This window comes from Vulpes lagopus, chromosome 3 (genome assembly GCF_018345385.1).
Source record: "Vulpes lagopus strain Blue_001 chromosome 3, ASM1834538v1, whole genome shotgun sequence".
In the NCBI taxonomy this organism is placed as follows: domain Eukaryota; kingdom Metazoa; phylum Chordata; class Mammalia; order Carnivora; family Canidae; genus Vulpes; species Vulpes lagopus.
This window is the reverse complement of record NC_054826.1, coordinates 80,019,083-80,043,502: the sequence shown is the minus strand read 5'-3', so window position 1 is coordinate 80,043,502 and position 24,420 is coordinate 80,019,083. Positions and strand designations below refer to the sequence as shown.

General features: G+C 40.4%; 1 protein-coding gene across 3 annotated transcripts in view; it reads right to left on the bottom strand.

Annotated features, from left to right (window-relative positions):
• COG2 (component of oligomeric golgi complex 2) overlaps window positions 1-24,420 on the bottom strand; it is a 51,888-nt gene that overhangs the window by 18,896 nt on the left and 8,572 nt on the right. Inside the window, exons 2-10 of one of the 3 annotated variants that reach the window (XM_041749254.1) lie at window positions 22,909-23,002; window positions 21,805-21,846; window positions 14,150-14,311; window positions 12,544-12,609; window positions 9,944-10,024; window positions 7,744-7,847; window positions 4,922-5,030; window positions 4,173-4,352; window positions 2,333-2,457 (exon numbers count right to left, since the gene is read on the bottom strand). In XM_041749254.1, the coding sequence (XP_041605188.1) occupies window positions 2,333-2,457; window positions 4,173-4,352; window positions 4,922-5,030; window positions 7,744-7,847; window positions 9,944-10,024; window positions 12,544-12,609; window positions 14,150-14,311; window positions 21,805-21,846; window positions 22,909-22,977 (938 nt within the window). In that variant the 5' untranslated portion in view covers window positions 22,978-23,002. Of the gene's footprint in view, window positions 1-2,332; window positions 2,458-4,172; window positions 4,353-4,921; window positions 5,031-7,743; window positions 7,848-9,943; window positions 10,025-11,635; window positions 11,818-12,543; window positions 12,610-14,149; window positions 14,312-21,804; window positions 21,847-22,908; window positions 23,003-24,420 lie in introns of those variants that run through there. The other 2 variants (XM_041749256.1, XM_041749255.1) reach the window with 2 other exon arrangements.

The following is a 24,420-nucleotide window of genomic DNA, read 5'->3' as shown; positions in this document are numbered from 1 at the left end:
CTAAAGGGCACATACAGAAAACAACAGAGGGAAAAAGAAGAGAATGGAGAGGGAAGCAGAGAGATTGTGGAAACCTAAAGGCAAGAGCTGAGCAAGGGAGACAGTCAGGGGTGGCCTAATGAGGGTGCTTTGGGCAAATGAAGATCTATTAAGGTACAACTTCGATTCCTGAAATTTCTGAAGCTTCAATTCATGAAGCTTCTACATGAATTCTGTCACACTGAAATCTGTGGGAAAGAACTTCCAAAGCGCTGAAATCTGACATTTCAGAACTAAGACTAGCCTTGTCAAATCTAAGTGATGACTGATTGTTTACTAACTGTGGCTTCTTTAATTTTACATCATGACTTTTTTTTTCAAAGATTTTATTTATTTATTTGAGAGCAAAAAAGCACAAGCAGGATGGGGAAACGCAGAGGAAGAGGGAGAAGCACGTTCCCCACTGAGCACAAAGCCTGCTGAGGGGCTCAATCTAGGAACCCTGAGATCACGACCTGAGCCAAAGGCAAACGCTCAACCGACTGAGCCACCCAGGTATCCTTACATCACATCATGACTTCTAAATTCTTAACTAAAATCCAAATCCAACTAAATCTTCAAGATTACTAAACAAATGTGGCAAAATTAGGCTTTCTCTAAAATTATGTAGTGGAAATAGGACACTTCAATGGTCACGTGGCACATTTATTACCCCAGACTTTCTTTCCAAAGAACAGAAATCCAAGACCAAATATATTGATTGCTTACTTCATAAAGATTAGGGACCTCATTTGCCTTTCTAATGCTGGAAACAGATTCATTCTTTCATTATACAAACACGGTGGGGGGGGGGGGGTTTGCTATCTTCAAGATGCTGTGCCAAGTGAGAAAGGTGTGGGCAGTGCAGAAGGGGAGTACACGCTAAGTTTATGAAGATCAGTCTCAACACAGGTAAAGGTCAACATGTACTATAATCCAGAGCATGTAGATAATGCTGAACATCAAGATGAAGGATGGTCTCTTGAAAGAGGTGGTATCTAAGTGAAGCTTTGCATGGAGTGACAGGTCAACAGAAAGACAAAGGGGAAAGGAAGGGCAGGAGACAATGAGGGAAAACAGAAGCACAGAGTACAGATGTTCCTCAACTTATGATGGGAGTTAGTTCCCAATAAATCCATCGTAAGTTGGAAATCTCATAAGCTGAAAATGCATTTAATATTCCTAACCTATTGAATATCAGAGCCCAGCCCAGCCTACCTTAAATGTCCTCAGAACACTTACAGTATTGTACAGCTGGACAAAATCATCTAATGCAAAGCCTATTTCACAATAAATAGTTGAATATCTCATGTAATTTACTGAACACTGCACTGAAAATGAGAAACAGTATGGTTTAAGTGTGTTGTTGCCGACTCTTATGATTGGGTGGCTGCCTGGGAGCTGCACTCACTGCCCCTGTCCAGCATCACAGGAGAGGATCCAACTGCAGATCACCAGCCCGGGAAAAGATCCAAAGTCAAAGTTTGAAGTATGGTTTCTAGTGAATGCATATCACTTTTGCACAAATGTAAAGTCAAAAACCCGTAAGTTGAATCAATGTCAAGTCAGGGATCTTCCATACAAGGTGTTTTAGGGAAGGGCAAGTACTACTGTTTGGCCAGAGACCAAAATGGTATGCGGCAAGTTCTACAGTGGAGAACCACTGGAACCAGAGCATCAAGGGCCTCACAGGCTGTGCCAGGAAGATTGGATGTTCCTCCATAAGCAACGAAAGGCCATGGAAGACTTAAAAAGGCAGCAGAGTTCCGGGCAGGTGGGACAGCCAAAGGCTGCAATGAAGAGGGACAGGTGGAGCCAGGGAGACTGAGTGGGGAGAGCCTACTCTTCTGGACAAGAGATGACAGAGGCCTGGACTGGGACGATGATGGCGAAAGGTAATGGATATTCGTAACACAGAACTGGAAAGCTATGGAAATGAAATGAAAGAGGGAGGGAAAACTGAACACTTTAATCACAATCAGTATAAAACTTGTTGAATTAAAATCAAATTGCTATTTCTACACAGAATGATGACATCAGAATAATGGAAGGAAACTAATTTTGATTTCAAACCTGATTAAGGAGAAAGTGTAGAGAAAAGTAGAGCCTCTGGATTCAGAGAAATGTAACCTTCTAGGTTAGTGCCCACTATTCGTTTCCCTCCCTGTAAACCCAGGCTAGTGCCTCAGAGCACTGGTAACAAATAGGAAAGCACACACGTTCTCAGTTCAGAGAAGACAGCCAATGATCAGCGGCACACAACAGGTGGTCTTACTAAACTGAGCTAAGGTGTGAGCACAGCAGCTTACATCACCTTGAGATGGCTCCTCCTGTGACTTCTCGAAGAAGGCGGCAGTGGTGAGGAACGAACTCCAGGAGCTTATTATACATGATCTGAAGGCCATTTGGATGAGATTCAACAATCTGCTCTACGATCACCTATCAAAAGGAATAGCATTTTTTTTAAGCACCTAAAAAAGAAGTATGAACTACACACGAAAGAGAAAAGAACAAAGAAAACCTGAAGAAGACATTTCCTCATTCGTCCTCCCCGCTGGACATACTTTCTAAACAGGAGTTAAGTAGTACACTAAAAACTAGTTCCTAGGATTAGGGGACATGGTTCTAACCCTGAGGGACCCAGGGTTCTAATCCAAAGGCTGGGTTACAGACATGGGCCTAAAGCTGAAACACCACACACACTTCATCTGCTTCCCTTCTGAGCTTAAAAGCCAAGTACCACATCCCCGGACAACAGCTTTGTACTGTCTTCACCCTGGCCTTGTTGTCTATCATCTCCAGATTAGGGGAAGCGTTGAGACCGAGAGTGATGGAAGAAAATACATTTTATTTTGCTTTATTATTTCATTTGTTGTGGTAAGGTTAAGTGTCAGGAGGTAAATGACAAGCATAGAAACTCTAAATGCAAATGTGGCCAGAGTTCGTTTAATATGCCACTGAAACTTAAAGTCCTTCCTTAATATAGCACATAGATTCAGTTCAGCAAAAAAAAAAAAAAAAAAAAAAAAGGCATAAATTAGTAACTAAAGTATTTTCACTTACTGATAAAGAATAACATGATCTTTTTCACCCCCCCCAGAGATAGCTATGAAGTATAATAGGATACACACAGAGAATTGACAGATCATCTACTTTTAGTAATCCTAATAAAACTCAGAGGATTACTAAAATTAATCCTTCAATTTCACTTTTATCAATGGGATTCACATCCGTTTTAAAACTGGAAGGCTTTCATCCCGAAGTCACGGTGGGTAGAAACTTTGTACTTACTGGACAGAAAGCACACTCATGCTGGCAGGTGACTGGAAGAAAGTCCTCAAACACTGAGGACCAGCTTTATGACTTCTACCAGCTCCAACCAGATGAAATTGACACTTCCTAAGTTGGAAATGGTTGAGCGTCGGCAACCTCATACCCCAAAGCCTATACTCCGGCTGCTCAAAGACAGGATATACTTACCTCCTGCATCAACTATATCCTCTTAGGTGAACGATACTAAGCAGCCAAGTCTGGATTTAAGGTTCTACCCTGCTAACTTGCCGATAAAAGCCTTTCATCTTTGAATATTCCCTCCATCCCATCTTCCTGGCCTGGTAAACTCCATGGTGTTCAAAATGTAGGCCAAATCTATTCTATGAAGACATCTTCCCTCAAGGGCTTTCCACACTCACAGGGTTGTCTTCCAATTCCTCCACAAGGCACGTGCAGTGTGGTCATCCACCTAACTGTTCTATTTCTCCCCCAGCCGTGCTAACATGCTCTTCAACAAGTTCACTGACGTGTAATCTACAGAACTTAAAACTGACCTGAAAATGTTCTGGTCCATACTTTCTTCCTAGGCAACACCCTCACCCCTACTAAATTATGATGATTCCTTACTCATCTTAATTAAGCTATGAACGAGCTATGGCATAACTGAACTATAGCATCACTAGAAGATACCACAGAGTATACCTGACGCCTGGCATGCTGATAGTAATCCATGGGGACCAACCCTTTCTTAAAACCGGTAGCGTAGTAACCATGAGAATCTTCACAGAAAGATCCCCGATCTATCCTTCATAGCCAGAGAAGAATCAAAATCAGAGTAGCTGTTCTATGAGTGTTTGTTGAAGAACATGAGGTGCACAAACCTCATCCATGTACGGTTTCACTAGTACTTGGCCAACTAATGCCTCTGCATCCCGTGTCTTGTCAATTGTGGCATAGGTCCGTAAGCAGTGCCGAATTATATCAACATTGGAAGTTCGAAGACCTTCTAACAGCAGGCCTTCCAGAGACTGCTGTAACATGGCCGTGATGCCAGCTATACGCTGTGAGAAAAAAGTAAAGAAAGCTCCAGGTAGGACAATTTCTAAAAATTCAAATACACATATCCCAAACCTCTTATTCTACTAGGATATATATAAGATTCAAATATTAGCATTTCCTGGAGAGTAACAACAAATCTCCTCTCCTCTCCACTATTTCTTTGTAAGTAAATCTTTGTTTTATGAAAGGAAAGTTTAGACAGAATATTATAGAATGACAAAAAGTTATTTTCCTCGTAAGCTACAGAGTAAATCTGACAAAAGTGCATTAAAACCCAGTCAAGGGCTTTGGATAAATGAACTCTGACTATATCATATAATATGCCCAGTTACATGAAATTCAGAATTAATTTTACTAGTTTAGTATGGAGAACTATGCTCGCATCTTTACACAAAATTTACATAGCACGCCGTGTTAGAAGCAGGGTCCCAAACAACAAAAACTGTAAGAAAAAATTCAAAGCTAGTTTCAAAATCTCATAGAACAACAATTATCAGGGGCAATGCTAGGTTAAACCAAATCATCCAGTAAATTCGCAAACAGCAAACTGAAAATCTAAACCAACACTTACCGGTCTTACTTTGTCCAGAAGAGGCATGCCTTTGCTCTGAACAGCATGAAACTGTAACTGGTTAAATTCTGTGGCAATTCTCTCCAAAATCTGTCCAGTCCAAAGTGGACTAGTAGAGACAATTAGAGAAATGTAATTCCCGAAGCTTAATTTCCCAAAGACCACATCACCCAGTGAGGCTTTAATGCCCCCTGTGCTGTAATTTTCTTTACACTGTGTTCCCAGGGTCCCCATTACAAGGTGACAGCTATTGCACATGCATCTTCGTGCCATCAATTTTTCCCAGCAAGCCATCTGTGGGGCAGGTTCCAGGCAACCGTGGGGGCAGGGGAGGTTGTTACCCAGAAGCCACTGACACTGCGTGGCCCTGGCCACAGGGCCAGACAAGCAGCAGGAGCTGGACTAGGTCAGCGTGGGCACAACTGTGTGTTTCTGCCACGTTCCTCAGGCTCTCCCATTCATGATTTACACTCCTTCCCTCTCTAGCCCTATCCTATCAGTCATACCTGAATCCTCCTCTTCTCCATCCGCCTCATTCTCCCTCCCTCTATAAGACCTCTACTACTTCAAAGTACCCAATACTGTTTCTTCAATCAAATAAAACTGGCCCTCTCTTAACAATAAATGAAATACTCAAAATAGCTTACTTTAAATTTACATTTACCAAATAGCAGAAAGAGCAATCTATATGCTCTGGGTTCTAGTGAGAAAACACTCACTGTGAATCTGCCAAGTGTAATAAATGCACTCCCCATTCCCCATACCCCAAACACATTATAAAGCACCAACACCACTTAAAAAGAAGCTGCATTGTAAAAGAAGAAAACTGTAAAGGCCCCAAAGCACCTGCTGGGCTTTTCTGAGGCATCCTGCATCTGAGGAGCAGTCAGGTAGTGCAGGGAAAGCCCACATCATAAGGAAACACAAAATGTGTGAACACCAGCAGCAGTGTGCCTAGTCCTGTAGCATCTGAACTAGCGTGAAGGAAAGTAAATGCCCGGCACGACCAACTCTGAAGCTTAATTCCTAACTCTACTGACTAATCCTGTGTGCATTTATTTATCCATTATATCAATGTTTCTTGGCTAAGCAAGTATGATATATTCACTATTCACCAACACTGCTCTGGCTTTCCTTACTCTTACAGCTCAGAGTTACGGTTCTAGAGTAAAGAAAAAAATCCTCAAAGGTGATTCTGAGCAAGAAAGAGCATCATGTCTATTTATCAAAGACAAAATTGCAAGGGGATAGTATTACAGAAATAGAAATTACTGAGGTCTTTCGATCAAAAGAGCACAGCTGGACTGCGCAAAGATGGGAAGAAAGCTGGAAGGACTTGGCTGGTGGGGCTGTGAGAGCTGCCGAGGGCCACAGCAAAGCAGAGCAGCTGGAGACACAGGCTCCACTGGACTGGCCAGAATGGACGCTCACCGCATCTCTGCTAAGTGCAGATGAACAGGGGCAGAAGCACAAGCAATGGGCTGAACAAACAAATGTGCCAGGTACAGACCACGTATTTACATATCTTGATATTAAAAGAGGCAGAGACCTAGGACTCAAGAATTTCTTCCTTTGGGAAGTCTCTGTTCACAATGTACATAATCAGAGATTTGGAGCTTATGGGTCTCTCAAGTCCTTTCCAAATCTAAAACCTTAATTGCTAAAATTAAGAAATCCATATGTTGGAGCACCTGGATGGCTCAGTTGGTTAAGCATCTGCCTTCAGCTCAGGTCACAATCCCCGAGTCCCAGGATCGAGCCATTGGACTCCCAACTCAGTGAGGTGTCTGCTTCTCCCTCCCTCTCTCTCTCTCAAATAAATAAATAAATAAATAAATAAATAAAATCTTTAAGAAAAAGAGAAAAAAAGAAATCTAACATGCCTTTATAGTATGACCAAGCCTCTGAACTACGGGTATATTCAATTTGGATTTGATTGGCTGGTTTTGCAGATTATCCAATATTACGGAAAAATGTTACAGTTATCCATGTGATTTTAAGAAAAACTTATGTTAGACCCATGTTGACACCTAGGAGCACCTGTGTATGCCAGGTATGGCTGAGAGTATCTCACAAGTTGAGATAACCCTGCAAGCAGAGTGAATTGTTAGCCTTACATTAGAGAGGACACAGAGCACCAGAGGATCTTGACTCGGGCTGCCCAGGTGGTACATGCAACACAAGCCTATGCTCTTCTCAGCATACCATGATGCACCCCACTAGTGTTGATATGATCTAACAACTCATTTTCTGAGTCACTCATCTGCCTGGCTGATTGAAAATTCACACCAGGAAGGAAATAAGACAGTCACAGTTCATCTTTTTCTGTTTCATAAGCTTTTTCTTTCCTGTTTATAACTTTCAACTAAATGTGTCTATTTTTTCCCTAATGATATAATGCTGGTGCAAAATACATCAATGGTTACACTCTGGGAAAGTCTAGAAAAAAAAAATCTAAGAACTACAAATGGTACACCTTGAAGATCAGTAAGGCTTTTGCTAATCCTCAGGGAAGGTGATTCCAAATACAAAAAATTTCCCCTGGAAGCACACGGTCTTTGACTTCCTGAAAGGTGACATGTTGGAATTGTGGCCTATAACTGCCAAGAGTTTATAGTGACGTATTATAAACTTTACCAGTTCATGTGCTCCACTCTCCTGGAGCTATATTCAAAAACATTACGCCACAGACTTGGATTTTCTTCTTGTTCAGAAATGAATTCTAACTAAAAAAAAAAAAAAAAAACCAAAAAACAAAAAACCAAAATTTAGACTGGATGTGAAGTACTAACTTATGTGCTATTTAGTAAAGAAATACTTACCTGCTTGCTTCTAGTGCAGATGTTTCTTTAGAATTTTGAGAATTTAAGATTTTTTCAATTTTTTCAACTGATCGAATAACTTGTATAAGCCTCAACACACACATCTAGAAAAATAAAAAGTAAGCAAACGAAGAAAGTTATGACCTTTTGTCTTAATCATCTTTATTTTCCATGCTAAATGCAGGAAAATATAAAACCAAAAAGTCACCTTCAAATATACAGAGCAACCTACATTTTGAGTATTTCTACTAAACACAGAATTACCAAGAATGCAAATCTTAATTTTGACTTTCTAGAAGAACCATATTTCAATATTCTGTTGCAAGTTTATAGGAAAAAAAAACTTTTGCTTTTTCATATCCTGTATTCTTATTTCTTCTTTTTCCCATCCTGAACCTCTCTATGGGCACTTTATTTCCTTTTTTTTTCTTTTTAGAAGATTTGCATGCTTGGGGCGGGGGGTGGATCTCAAGCAGATCCCTAATGAGCATAGAACCTGACACAGGGCTTAATTTCACAACCATGAAATCATGACCTGAGCCAAAGCCAAGAGTCAGATGCTTAACCAACTGAGCTACTCAGGTACTGCTCTGTTTATTTTCTTATGGCCCTTTTTTCATGTTTTAATTTTAGTTTCTTTTTTTTTTTTTTTTTTTTTTTTTTAATTTTTATTTATTTATGATAGTCACACAGAGAGAGAGAGAGAGAGGCAGAGACACAGGCAGAGGGAGAAGCAGGCTCCATGCACCGGGAGCCCGACGTGGGATTCGATCCCGGGTCTCCAGGATCGCGCCCTGGGCCAAAGGCAGGCGCCAAACCGCTGCGCCACCCAGGGATCCCTAATTTTAGTTTCTGATCATATTTATCCTATTATGCATGATAAACCTATATCCAAGTATCAATTCATTAAAGACATTTTACGCTACAAATATTATCAAAGAGGTTGAGGGATATTTTAAAAACTCTCATCCTTAAAAGAACAAAAAATACAAAGTGAACTATTCAACAAATAGTTACTGAACACCTCCAGGAGCTAGGCATTCTTCCAGACAGTGGGGACATGAGTAAATAAAACAAGAAAAATGCCCTGCTCACATAAAGCTTATTATCTTGTCTTGCCCCCCCATCCAGGGGGGCACCTGGATGGTTCAGCGGTTAAGTGCCTGCCTTCAGCCCAGGGTGTGATCCTGGAGTCCCGGGATCGAGACCCATATCGGGCTCCCTGCATAGGGCCTGCTTCTCCCTCTGCCTATGTCTCTGCCTCTCTCTCTGTATCTCTCATGAATAAATAAATAAAATCTTTAAAAAAAAATCTTTTCTGGGAATGCACTATATGAATTATTTGGACAAAAGCTGAGAGGAAATCTAAAGGAAAATTAAACAGAAGGTCTCTAAAATAGGCTTCTTCCCCTTGATATTTTAAAATATATGCTAATAAATACACATAGAAAACACTGGATAGAGCAGCAGGCTAGAGTTAGAAGTCTGGAATCCCAATTCTCACTGTGCCCTTACATCATTATGATCATTAACAAAATCAGGGATGGGTTAATTGGGTGATGGTCACTAAGGAGTACGTTGTGGTGATGAGCACCAGGGGGTATACAGAAGTGCCAGCTCACTGTCCTACACACTAACAGAACAGTGCATGCTAACTAACTGAAATTTTAAAAATAAAATAAAAGCTAACACTGGAACAGAAAGAAAAAAATTAGAAAATAAAATTAAAACCCAGCACCACTGAAAAGTAAGGGAAGAACATGCAGAGGTATACTTGAAGAAGGGAAACAAAAGAAGAAATTAACATGGCAGGATGAGAGAGCAACATACTACTTTTTCTAAAAAAACAAACCTGCAACAGAATGCTGAATGCTGAATTTGTTTCAAGGCCACTTCTACCCTAATCTCTAAAACAGACATATTTTCTTTACGGTTCACTGAAAATTTATGTGGCAGTTAAACTATTAAGTATTTCACTGACATTAGTTATTACTGTTTCTTGTTCTGGAAAAAGTGAGAGATCTTGAGACCATGTGGGTGCCTCTAAAATTCTTATTATTTCAAGTAGATAACATGACAATGTGTAAATATGCACATGCACAAGAGTTTTGAAAAAAGTTGAACAGTACTGACAAGTAAAAAGAAATAAGAGGGGAGGGCTTTAACTGGCATGCTACATAAGAAAGCCACTGGAGGATACCTTTTTCTTCCTTATGTCCTCTTGTTTACACATCCGTTCATCTACTGCCTGGATTCCTTCACTGACAGATGACCTGAGACTCTTTAGAAGAATAATAAAGAAAATGTATTGTAGAAATTGTTTCACAAGATTATCAAGTTTATGCATTTAATTCAATTCCACAGAACTTAATGCCTGCACGCCAGTATTATGTAGATATTAACAAAAATACGATATACCAAACACAATTGCTGTTGAGGGTACTAATAATATGGGGGCAAAATGACAGAAAGCCAGGGTCTCACGGCCAGAAGAATAACAGTACTTACAGTGAAAGTCATGGGGGGTCTGGGCAAAAAAATGGATAATCTGAAGCAAAGTACAGGAGAGTCTAGAAAATGGGTGAGGCTTGAATCCGACTCTGAAACCCTTTGTTGGCTAAAGTGGAGAGGGGATGTTTAGAAGACAAAGGTAAGATGTAAGTGTGTACATGCTTGGGGTCAGACAGGCACACAGCCATGTGCCCTGCAGGCTTCATTTCAGAGAGAAGTAGAAATTGGGGCAGCCCTGGTGGCTCAGTGGTTTAGTGCCAACTTCAGCCCAGGGCCTGATCCTGGAGACCCGAGATCAAGTCCCATGTCGGACTCCGTGCATGGAGCCTGCTTCTCCCTCTGTCTGTGTCTCTGCCTCTCTCTTTCTCTCTCTCTCTCTGTGTCTCTCATGAATAAATAAATAAAATCTTAAAAAAACAAAACAAAACAGAGAAGTAGAAATAAGAAGCGAGGGTCAATTTAGGAGGACTTCACTCAGATAAGGTCTTTAGATTCTGCATATTTTGGAGAACTAGACAATGGTTAGACACTGATGCACCAGGATGAAATGTTGTTTTGGAAATATAAGCAATCAAAACATAAAGAACAGAAGGCTAGAAAAAGGGAGAATGCATAGGTAGAGAAACATGTCCAGAAGCTAATGAATGAAAGCAAGTACAAGACAATGAGGAATCAGGGCCAAAACACAGGTTAATAGAAGCAAATAGAATAAAGTGGACAAATCACAAAAATTCTACAGAAAAGTGAATTAATTCACTCCATCAACATTATGAAATACTGTGCTCGTTTTGGCAGCACAGTGCTCGCTTCGGCAGCACATATACTAAAAACATTATGCAATACCTACTGGACATCAGCTACTCTGGTAGCCCATGAGGATACAATGATGAAGAAGAAACAGTCTTATCCCTCAATGATCTTAGAATCTCACAGAGTAGCTCCATGAATTGGGATCAGAAAGGTAGGTCAGGCCCATGGCTGAGTAGGACAAAAGTGGCTATAAAGATGGTTGGGGAAAAGGGAGAGGATACAGATACGGTGCTGGTGGGGGTTGGGGGGGTGAGGCAGGATAAGAGCTTGGGTGAGTAGAGCAGCAGTCAGCAGAGCAAATCTGCCTTGAGGGAGGGGGTTTGAGAGGAGAGTGGGAGGCCAAGGGAAGGCTGTGCTTGGGAAATACCACAGCCAAAAGGCTGGGGCAGGAAGAGGCACACAAAAAAGGAGTCAGGAGAACCATACAGTGGCTGGTGTGGAATCCAACAGAGGACTACAAGAATCACTCTTCCATCTCAAGGAAAAGTACCTTAACAAGACTTTATAAAATTCAAGCAAGACATAAACAATGAAAAGTATTGACTAGCTCAAGGCACAGCTCCAGACTTACCTCTTTCACGAATTCTCTCCTGCCTACCCCTCCCCTGGGCTTCTCAACACTGGTATTTGTTACTTCGCGTTTTTCTTGGCTCTAACCATGCACTGTGTCTTCCCTTAAATTATCTTCTACTTATATTCTCTCCTTAGGTTCCAGGCACCGTCTTAGGGGCTAGGTGCACGAGGCCATCCAAGCTAGAGGACACACACACAGGAATGATTGTGTCGTGCACCAAGTTTACAACAGTGCATCAAAACAGATGGAGGGTGGAAGTCGGGGCACCCAGCACAGATGGGGATGGGGGGTGGGGAGGACAGGGCAGCACAGTTCCTGTTGGAAGTGATACCAAAACTCCCCCTCCGCTGCTCACCCGGGTGGAGTTCCTATTCCCAATGGCTTAGAGGTGGGGAGTCCCATTCCCACAGTAGAGACTTTCTGAGCAAAACATTAAAATGTAATGTTTATTAGGTATACATTTCTATTATCCTTCAGTTACACTGGGCATTACAGAGCTTTTATAGACCAGTCTAGGATCCTAACCACATGTAAAAAGGGCGGGGGGGGGGATACTAAAAAAATTACAAATCGTTAAAATACAAGTCATTCATAAGTTGGAAACCACTTACATAGGAGCTAAGTGGCATGAATAAGTTGAATTTGGAAATACACTTCCTCTCCCTTGACATTTTAAGGCTGTCTACCCTAAGAATCTGTCTTCTGCAGATCGAACATGTTTTTCAGGTTGTAATAGCACATGCAAAAATAGAAAATCATTTACAACTTTTCTGAAGGTGAATACTATAATCACGAACCATTAAAAACCACCACCACAAACTTAACAGATGAAAGGAATTCTTGGAGAAAGCAAACAAGAACAACATGCTTCACAGCAGATTGCTTTATATTATTTGGGAACTTACCAGAACTTCTTCTCGTAACTGTCCCAAGGGCACAGAAAGCTGATTAAGGGCTTTGTCCATCCCAACCTAAAGCCAAATCAGGTTGACACAAACACATCACACATCAGGAGTAATAGTGACCTATCTGTTTAATGATCAAAGCAGTACTAGCTTACATTATTTTTTTTGGTACGACCATATTTTGCTAAGTAGCTAAACAATAGAAATGTTATTTTGCCATTAGTGTTGCTCACAGAATATTAAAAAAATCTGTTGGATACATGAGACTATAAAAATAAGAAAAGTCACAATAAATGAAAGCTTCCTTACAAACAATTTGCCTTTGGAGGATACTGTAAATGAATGTAAAAAAATTTCACGGAAAGTGAACAGCTCTGTGTCTGTAATTTATGATACTCAGCCAGATGATGTGAAAGTCTGATGGGCTACGTCTCTCCTAAACATTATTATAACCCTTGAGAAAAATCCAAATTAAATAGAACAGAAATAAAATTTTCTAAGTTTCTAATTCCATTGGAACATTTATCTTAGTGATATATTTCCCAAAAGCCAATATGCCTCATTAATTTTAATGCTTCTTGAAATTCCCATGGAGCTGCTATTTTCTGTACTTCTCTGGGCAAACATATTTAAAACAAAATGAGGGGCACCTGGGTGGCTCAGTTGGTTAACCGTCTGCCTTTGCCTCAGGTCATGATCCCAGGGTCCTGGGATCAAGCCTCATATTGGGCTCCCTGCTGAGTGGAAAGTCTCTTCTCCCTCTGCACCTCCCCTTGCTCATGCTCCCACTCTCTAATAAATAAATAATTTTTAAAAAATTAAAAATGAAACAAAATGAAACACCAGCAAAGAGTCTTCTCTGCCAGGTAATAAAACTCAACATTCCTTTTCTTCTTTTTCTTTTTAAAGATTTATTTATTCATGAGAGACACTGAAAGAGAGGCAGAGACACAGGCAGAGGGAGAAGCAGGCTCTCCAAGAGAAGCCTGAGTGGGACTCAATTCCAGGACTCCAGGATCACAATCTGAGCCAAAGGCACTCAACCACTGAGCCACCCAGGCACCCCTAAAACTCAACACTTCTAAATGGCTTTTACAAACAACTCATATGCTCATTACAAGTCATTCTTACGTCTTTATAAAACCAAGTCTTCTAAATATCAATATTGGCTAATGTTCCCTCAACCTAGCTCTAGCTAACACATATACCTGGAAGTAAAACATTTCCTTAAATCAAACATTAAACAGTTGATGTTTGCTTTTGCAAATCAGTCTAAACCAAGTAAGACTTCAGGGTAATCACTTAGCAACTAACAAAACAACCATTCCGATATTATAATCCTTTCTTTTTCACAACTAACAAATTCAAAAAGTAATCAAGCTAGAGTAGCCTTAAATGAATAACAACTAACCCCCCCCCCCAGAAAAAAAAAGTTTAGTTCTTTTATTAAGGAGATTATTAGTCTCAAATTTCTCCTGGGGGCGGGATGGGGGTATAAAATCAACTGAAAAGTTTCTAAAAAAATACTCCGATCTTTTAAGAATAAATATGAGTGAGAGAGAAACTGTGTCTCTGTGTATATAGGACCTGTGAATTTCAGGTTTACCAAGTTTGTTGAAAGGTTGACAAAATCTGCATAATCCTTGTTGATGAGCTCGACCATGGCTGTTTTAAGAAGTTTATAGTAGAGTTCCAGATCTCCTCTCAGTTCCTCCAGCTGGACACGCTTCCTACAGTCAGACACAAAATGATCGACATCGAAATCTTCCTGAAAAATCAAACCAGAAAGAAAAAAATGATTGCAATGATATCACATTTTACATATAAAAATAAAATCAGAGAAAGAGTAAGAGAGAAACATCATTCTATTTATTTAAGAGGCTATATTGCGGCGGGGGGGGGGGGGAAGTACCTCTGGGTACACAGGGGGTCTGCTCACTGCATAAAGGTTCAGGAAAGGGGCCTCACCAAGAGCATTCTCTCCTGTTGCCCAAATTCTACAAGGCATTTAATTTTTTTTAGTTATACATTTCATAGAGGCTCTTCTCAAAATAGAAACAGCTTTTACTTAATTTAAAAGTAACAAATGATCAATGTGAAACTTTTAACCAACAAAGAAATAATTATATGAGAGAGAGTAAAAAATCACCCACTCTCTGATGCTCTATAGTTAAGCACTATTAATGTTTTTCTTCACGATTTAACATTGTGATTCACATCCTTCCAGACTTTGTTTTGGTCTTTCTCTTTAAAATATACACGACTTTCTTTTTTTTTAATTGAGATATAATGGACACATGTTAGTTTTAGTTGCACAACATAATGATTCCATATTTCTATCTATTGTGAAACAATCACTGTGAGACTAGTTAACATCCATCACCACACATACATATTTTTTTCTTGTAATAAGAACTCTTAAGAGCTAACTTTAAAGAGTTAACTTTCAAATATACAATATACAGTATTATTTACTATAGTTACCATGATGTACATTACATCCCCAGAACTTATTAACTGGAAGTTTATACCATTCGACCCCTTCATCCATTCCCTCCACACTCTCACCGCCTTATGGTAACCACCAATCTATAAACTGACTTCATTTTGTTTTGTTTTTTAGATTCCACATTTAAGAGAGATCATACAGTATTTGTCTTTCTCTGACTTATTTCACTTAGCATAATATCCTTAATTAAGGTCTACCCATGTTGTTGCAAATGGCAAGACTTCCTTCTTTCTTTGGCTGAGTAATATTCCACTGTATACACACACACCACATTTTTTTTCACATTTTCTTTATCCATTCATCCATCAGTGGACACAAGTTATTTCCAAGTCTTGGCTGTTGTAAATACTGTAATACTCACTACTGTGAGTATAACTCTTGCTAGCCACTGGAGCCAGGTGATTAGAGGTATCCCTTAGTAGCAACTGCAAAACTTGATGCATCATACAAGCATACAAGCTTCTTTCCAGGAGAAACCAGCGAACAGGAGCGAGGCAGGGGGACAGTGCAAAGATGGAACCTGCTAGCTCCAACTTTGGAAAAAAATTCAGTAGGCCCCTAGATATGTGTTAAATTCAATGCCTACCCCTCGGGGCTTTAAGATAAGCAGATGAGCCTCTCTTACAGAAAGTCTCAACACTCACTCTTCAGTCAGCTGCTTCTTGGGGTGGGGAAGTCCACTCACATGAAATGCTTTAAGAACTGTTTCTCAGTTTGCTATAGCCTTGTGAGTCTCAAAGATGCAAGACTTATTGGCTTTCAAAGTGCAGGTCTTAAAAGCTGGGGTGCCAGATATGGGGTTCAAACCCTTTGCTCCTCAGGGAGAAGCTTGGGGTTGTGAGTACCCTCCCAATCATGGGTCACTATGCAGGGGTGGCAAGAATGAATCTCACTTCAACATAGTTTTTTTTTTTTTTTTCTTACTTAATGTGTAGGAATCACTCAGTTTTGAGTTTCTTCCAGAGGAAATTGTTTCATATGCAGCTGCAGATTCAGTGTATCCAAGAGAGGAGATAAGTTCAAGATCCTCCTACACCACCTTATTGAACTGAAACCCAGACCTTCTCTCTGTGTACACACACATACATATGTACACACACACACACACACACACACACACACAGCTTAATACTCATGCTTTTCTAAACTATTTCCCATCTAAAAATATAACTTCAATGTCTTTTCATACAACATACATATCTCCATTAGTATTTTATATGGATGTGGAGTGTTCCATTGAACAGATGTTCAGAATCTTTCCTAATCAATTTCAAAGTACTAGTCTCACAAGATTAGCTATGTTCTGTTTCCCCTTTATAACACACTGATGCCTCTGGTAGGCTAACCTGCTTAGAGGCAGCAAATCACTATCTACTTCACCTATGACTCTGCTACTCATTGAGCTGTTTAGTCATCAAGAATCAGATGTAATGATTCCCAAACTAGTTAAGGGTACTTACACTTACTTCATAACTATATAATTTTATAAAACATTATGTAAACCAACAAAATATGAGTGCAAAAAGATCACTGTTCTTATGAAAACTACGGCATGGGATGCCTGGGTGGCAGAGTGGCTGAGCGTCTGCCTTCAGCTCAGGGCATGATCCTGGGTCCTGGGATTGAGTCCCATATATAGCCTGCTTCTCCCTCTGCCTCTGCCTGTGTCTCTCATAAATAAATAAATAAAATATTTTTTAAAAAAGAAAACTATGACAGAAACTTTGAAAAGACTTGGTACAAAGAAATCAATACAAAAATGTTTGCTAAATTAAGTATGGGTGAGATGACCATGAACCAGGTAGTAAGAGGGTGATCACAGGATTCTCATTCAATTCAGTTAAAGAAACTGAAACTGAACTAAATGCAAAAACAAACAAACAAACAAACAAAAAACAACAACAACAAAAAAAAACACAGAAATCTAATCAGCAGACCAGCTTTCAGAGAAAATAGTCTGGTACTACATCAATGGAGAATAAATGTACACACATATATTTTCAAATAAAACATTAAGAACTATATGCACCATTCCTTGAGAGTATTTGTTTCTTTTTTTTTAATTATTTTTTTATTTATTTATGATAGTCACAGAGAGAGAGAGAGAGAGGCAGAGACACATGCGGAGGAAGAAGCAGGCTCCATGCACCGGGAGCCTGATGTGGGATTCGATCCCGGGTCTCCAGGATCGCGCCCTGAGCCAAAGGCAGGCGCCAAACCGCTGCGCCACCCAGGGATCGCCGAGAGTATTTGTTTCAACTGATTTTCTTAGTTAATCAAACACCTCCCTTGGCAGTGTCAGAGTAGAGGACTTCATACCATTATTTCACAGCCATCTACTGAAAACCACCTGCTTTTTAAACTGCGGCCAGAATTAGCCTAGACTTTTGTCTCTTGAGACCACCTCAGATAACAGCTTACACCAGAGAAAACTATGGGAGGAAGACTCAGCTCCTAATCCTGGCCATGCTACTAACCGGCCATATGCTTTTAGGTGATCACTTTGCCTGCCTCGGTTACATATTCTTTGAAGCTCTGAAGTTCACATGGATGAAGTTCAGATCTGAACTTTATGATGGCATTCTAAATGGTGTAACTCAGGCCTACTGAACAAATGCTATTAGAGGTTAGTTCTCAACACCATTTACATATTTGTTTTCAGGTAAACAAATGTTGCATAACACAAGACTAACTTGCAGCATCACACCCTAATACAGGATTAGGCAGCTTTTGCTGTGACAACAAGCAAGCCCAAACTCACAGAGGCAGACTACAGACACACGTCACTCACCAGGAATGGTCCTACTTCATAATATAGTATAGTTAGCAAGCATTTAAAAAGAAAGAATTTACATTACAACCCATACATTTATAGTCAATTGATTTTTCACAAGGATGCCAGAACCATTTAATGGAGAGAAAACCCAGCCTTTTCAAGTGCCTACTATTGGGACAAGTGAGTATCTACATGCAAAAGAATGAATTTGGAACACCAACCTCACACATGCACAAAAAATATAACTCAAGATGGAATAAAGATTGATTTATTATTTATTTATTGATGAGAGACACAGAGAGAGAGCTAGAGAGAATGCAACAGAGACACAGGCAGAGGGAGAAACAGGCTCCACACAGGGAGCCCGATGTGGGACTCGATCCCAGGTCTCCAGGATCGGGCCCTGGGCTGAAGGCAGCGCTAAACCGCTGAGCCACCCGGGCTGCCCGGAATAAAGATTTAAATATAAGAGCAAAAACTATAATACTCTTGGAGAAAACAGGTGAAAATCTGTATGACTCTAGGTAATGCTTTCTTAGATATGATACAGAAAGCATTAAGAAATAATAACTGAAAAAAAATAATAATAAACTGAATTTGATCAAAATAAAAACTTTTGTTATCAAAAGACACTACTGAGAAAGTGAAAAGACAACCCATAGAATCGTCTATATGACAAGGTCTAATAACCGGAATATGCAAAGAACTCTTACAACTCAACAATAAAAAGATAACCTAATTTAAAAACTAGCAAAATGGGCAGCCTGGGTGGCTCAGCGGTTTAGCGCCGCCTTCAGCCCAGGGCGTGATCCTGGAGACCCGGGATCAAGTCCCACATCAGGCTCCCTGCATGGAGCCTGCTCCTCCCTCGCCCTGTGTCTGTGCCTCTCTGTCTCTTTCTCTGTCACTCATGAATAAATAAATATTAAAAAAAAAAAAACTAGCAAAAGACTTTTGAATAGACATTTCTCCAAAGAAGATACACAGATAGTCAATAGCACATGTACAGATGTTCAATATCATTAGTCATTGGGGAAATGGGAATCAAAACCACACTGAGATACCACTTCACATACACTAGGATGGCTACAAGAAAATAAGAAAAAAAAAGAAAAAAAAAAGGAGATAAGTGTTGACAAGAAGTCAGAGAAGCTGGAACCCTCCTAGATGGCTGGTGAGAATGTAAAATGGTGCAGCTAAGGTGGAAAACAGCTTGCCAATTCCTCAAAAAGTTACACATATAATTACCCAGCAATTCTACAAGGTATATACTTGATAGAACTGATGACAGATGTTGACACCACAACCCATACATGAATGTTCACAGCAGCATTTGCTCATAACAGTCAAAAAGTATACAGAATCCAATGTCCATCAATTGATGAATGAAGACTTAAAATGTGGAGAGCCTCTAATACAGTCATAAAAAGGAATAAAGTACTGTTACGTGCCACAACAGGAGTGAACTCTGAAAACATTCTAATCTAAGGTTAAAGAAAGCCAGACACAAAAGGTCACATATTGTATAATTTCATTTATATGAGATGTTCCAGAGTAGGCAAATTCATAAAAACAGAAAGTAGATTAGTGATTGCCAGAGAATAAGAGGGAGGAAAACTGGAACTAACAGGTCTCTTTTTCAGGTGATGGAAGTGTTCTGGAATTAGACAATGGTAACACATGCGCCACACAGTAAATATACTAAAAACCACCGAAGAATACACTTTAAAATGATAAATGTTATGCTTAGAGAATTATGTCTCAATGAAAAATGGAACAAATATCAACAAGTAAATGTTCAGATACATTAAAAAACTGAATGTAACACTAATCAAAAGAACACTAAGGTAGGTATATGATTTCGAAACAAAGCAGATTTCAGAGCAAGGAAAATCATCAGGCATAAAGAGGAGCATTACCTAATGATAAAGAAATCAATTCACCAAGAAAATACAATAATCCTTACTGTATATATGCCTAATCAACAAAGGTGAGGCAAAACCTAACAGAACTGTAGGGGGAAATAAATAAATCCATTATTACAGCTGGTGATTCAAAACTTCTCCATCAGTAATGGACAGGTCTAAGAATAGGGGAATATGATCCATATAATCAGTCAAGATATAGATCACTCAATATCACCATCAATTTACATACAGTGGACATTGATAGACAAACTTCATTCAGTAATAGTGGAATACACATTCCTCTCATGCTCTTATGGAACATTCATCAAGACAGAATAATTCTGGGGACACCTGAGTGGCTTAGCAGTTGAGCATCTGTCTTCCACTCAGGGCTTGATCCCAGAGTCCGGGATCAAGTCCTGCATTGGGCTCCCAGCAGGGAGCCTGCTTCTCCCTCTGCCTATGTCTCTGCCTTTCGTGGAGAAATAAATAAAATCTTAAAAAAAAAAAAAAAAAAAAGGAATAATTCTGGGCAACAAAACAACAAATGGTGGGTGGGGATGGGTAACTGGGTGATGGGTACTGAGGAGGGCACTTGTTGGAATGAGCACTGGCTGTTATATCCAACTGATGAATCACTAAATTCTACCCCTGAAACTGATAATACACTATATACTAAATAAATTGAATTAAAAAAAAATTTTAAAGCTAACTGCTTTTGTATATACCAGCAACATATAAGTGGAACTTGAAATTGTAAGTACAACCCCATTTACGTTAACAGACCAAAAAGAAAATTAAATACTTAGGTACAAATCTAACAAAATACACAAAGACCTATATGAGGTAAAATACAAAATTCTGATGAAATATAGCAAGGAATGTAAGATCCAAAATGGAGAGACAGTCCATAATCTTGGATAGGGAGACTCAATACTGTTAAGAGGTTGGTTCTTCCCAAATTTACCTACAGATTCAATACAATCCCAATCAAAATGTCAGGAAGTTATCTTGTGGATATCAACAAATTGAGGGCAGCCCAGATGGCTCAGCGGTTTAGCGCCACCTTTGGCCCAGGGCCTGATCCTGGAGACCCGGGGTCAAGTCCCATGTCGGGCTCCCAGCATGGAGCCTGCCTCTCCCTCTGCCTGTGTCTCTGCCTTTCTCACTCTCTCTCTGTGTCTCTCATGAATGAATGAATGAATGAATGAATGAATAAATAAATGCCAAATTGATTCTAAAGTTTTTTTTTTTAAAGATTTTATTTACCCATTCATGAGAACACACAGAGAGGAGAGAGGGAAGCAGAGATACAGGCAGAGGGAGAAGCAGGCTCCATGCAGGGAGCCCGACGCAGGACTCAATCCCGGGGCTCCAGGATCACACCCTGGGCTGCAGGCAGCGCCAAACTGCTGAGCCACCGGGGCTGCCCCGATTCTAAAGTTTGTATGGAAAAGCAAGAGTCCTAGAATAGCCAACACAATATTGAAAGGAAAAAGAAAAAGGAAATTGAGGATTGCCATCACCCAATCTCAAGACTTACTATTAAAGCTATAGTGATTAAGACAGAATAGTGCTGGCAAGAGACAAATAAGTCAATGGAACAGAGAGAGAGCCCAGAAATAGATCCACACAAATATACAAAGGCAATTCAATGGATAAAGGAGAGTCTTCAACAAATGGTACTGAATAATGGGACATCGACATGCAAAAAAAAAAAAAAAAGGAATAAAGACATAAGTTTTTTACATCTTCCGCAAAAAATTAAGTTAAAATGGCTCAAAGACCTAAATGTAAAATGCAAAATTTCTAAAAGATAACACAGGAGAAAATGTAGGGGCCCTTGGATTTGGCAATGACTTTCCAGATACAAAACTAAAAGCATGATCTATAAAAGAAAAAAACTGATGAGACAGACTTTCTTAAAATTAACTTCTTTTCTGCAAAAGACATTGTTAAGAGAATGAAAAGACAAGTCACAGAATTGAGGAGCTATCTGCAAAACACATCCACGGTAAAGGATTTTACCAAAACCAAAAGATATGGGCAGCCCAGCCCAGTTGGCTCACCGGTTTAGTGCCGCCTTCAGTCCAAGGCCTGATCCTGGAGACCTGGAATCGAGTCCCACGTCAAGCTCCCTTCATGGAGCCTACTTCTCCCTCTGTCTGTGTCTCTGCCTCTCTCTCTCTCTGTCTCTCATGAATAAATAAATAAAATCTTTAAAAAAAAATAAAACCAAAAGATATAAAGATGTCTTAATAACAATAAGACGTCAAACAACCTTATTTAAAAATGAGAAAAGGTGCAGCTTTTGGGGATGCCTGGGTGGCTCAGCAGTTGAGCATCTGCCTTTGGCTCGGGCGTGATCCTCAAGACCCAGAATCGAGTCCCACATCGGGCTCCCTGCATTGAGCCTGCTTTGCCGTCTGCCTGTGTCTCTGCCTCTCTCTGTATGTCTCTCATGAATAAATAAAATCTTTTAAAGAATAAAAAAAATAAAAATAAAAATGAGAAAAGATCTAAAAAGATGCTTAACATTGTATGTCATTAGGGAAATGCAAATTTAAACAAATTTAAACAATTTTTAAACAAATTTTTTTTTTTTTTTTTGCTCCCTTCCTCGGCAGACTACCAAACGTAAAAGAAATGACTAAAAGAGTAGCCCGATGTGGATCACTGCCTTTGCCTACCCATAACTGTCTTCTGGAGAAGCACAAATTGCCCAGGGGAGGGATGACAGGGTTTGGCCTTTAATTCTTGACAGTCTCAAAAGTGCTCTCAAATAAACTGCATCATGGCATGCCTGTCACAGCTGGGCACTGTACACCAGGTAGCTGTGGTCCTTCCCACTTTGCAAAGTGCAAATTGCCCCCGCATAGGGACCAATGCGCGGTTACATGGCCCCGATGCAGGAGAGCCCAGGTGAGCGGCCCGACCTGCTCCTCCACCTGCTGCTCCTTCAACAGTGGGATAAGCAGCCAGACAGCCACCAGGGCCACCAACTGCAAAACCAGCACCTGTGTAAAAGCAAACCCATTGGAAACAGCAAGAGTATCCTCAGGTCCTTGAGACTGCTTACAAAATCCAAAGGCTCATGGGCCAGACACACTTTTAAAAGGGTCTTTGCTGAGCCCTGGTCCCACCCTGCCTTTGGGAATCAGGGGCCCACGAGCCTGCGCAGTGTCGCCGGGAAGCAGGTGTCCAGGGAAGCCGGGAACTGGTCTCCCGCAGGCAGGGGGCATGCGTTCTCACAATGGTGGCAGCAATCTGCAAACAGCAACGAACTCCAATGAAACCAAGCCATTGCCAAGAAAAGCAGAACTCCCATTTCCTCTGTTCCCTCTCTGATGCCAACAGTTCATTCTCCTCTGTCCCCCCAACAAGTCAGATTAAGAGGGCGTGGTGGTACATGGCAGCTGTCAAAGAATGTCACTTGACACTGAGATCAGTGCCAGGAGAGCGCTGCTCACACCCACAATGGGCCAACATATTATTAGAATGTCAAAAATCCAAAACACCGACCACCTCAAATGCCAGCAAGGATGTGGAGCAACAGGAACTCTTCATTCATTGTTGGTCAGAATGCAAAACTGTAGACATTTTGTAAGACAGTTTGGCAGTTTCTCACAGAGCTAAATACACTCTCACCATAAGATCCAGTAACTGTACTCCTCTTTTTTACCAAAAAGAGTTGAAAACTTATGTCCATATAAAAATCTTGCAGATTTTTTTTTAAAGATTTATTTATTCATGAGAGAGAGAGAGAGAGAGAGAGAGAGAGGCAGGGACACAGGAGGAGGGAGAAGCAGGCTCCATGCAGGGAGCCCAACGCAGGACCTGAACCGGGGCTCCAGGATCGTGCCCTGGGCCAAAAGGCAGGTGCCAAACCGCTGAGCCACCCAGGGAATCCCCCACACAGATGTTTATAGCAGCTTTATTCCTAAGTACCAAGACTTGGAAGCAATCCAAGTTTTCTTCTGTAGGTGACTAGATACATTGTGCCACATCTACACAATAATATATTATTCAGGAATTTTAAAAAATGAATTACTAAGCCACAAGACCTGGAAGAACCTTAAAAGAATATTGCTAAGTGAAAGACCAGTCTGGAAAGCTAAATACTATATGATTCCAACTATATGGCATTCTGGAAAAGGCAAAAATCTACCAGCATTTTTATTTTTATTTTTATTTATTTTTAATGTCATCTCTATACCCAAAGGGGGCCTGGAAGTCATGACCCTGAACTCAAGAGTCAGATGCCTCCAAAAAGGTAAAACTTACACTGTAAAAAGATCTGGGGTTGCAGGAGTGAGGGTGGAAGGTGCAGAGAAGAAATGAACAGGTGACGTACAGGGATTTTCAAGGCAGTGAAACTGCTGTAAGATACTGTGATAGATAAATAACATTATACATTTGTCAAAATCCACAGAACTATAGACAGAAGAGAGAACCCTAATGTAAATCATGGACTTCAGTTAAAGTTTACCTACTTTAATAACCAGCTACATTCAGGAATGGCAAAGAATAACACAAAATAATTTGGGAATTAATCATTTAAAACTTGCCAAAGGGATCCCTGGGTGGCGCAGCGGTTTGGCGCCTGCCTTTGGCCCAGGGCGCGATCCTGGAGACCCAGGATCGAATCCCACGTCAGGCTCCCGGTGCATGGAGCCTGCTTCTCC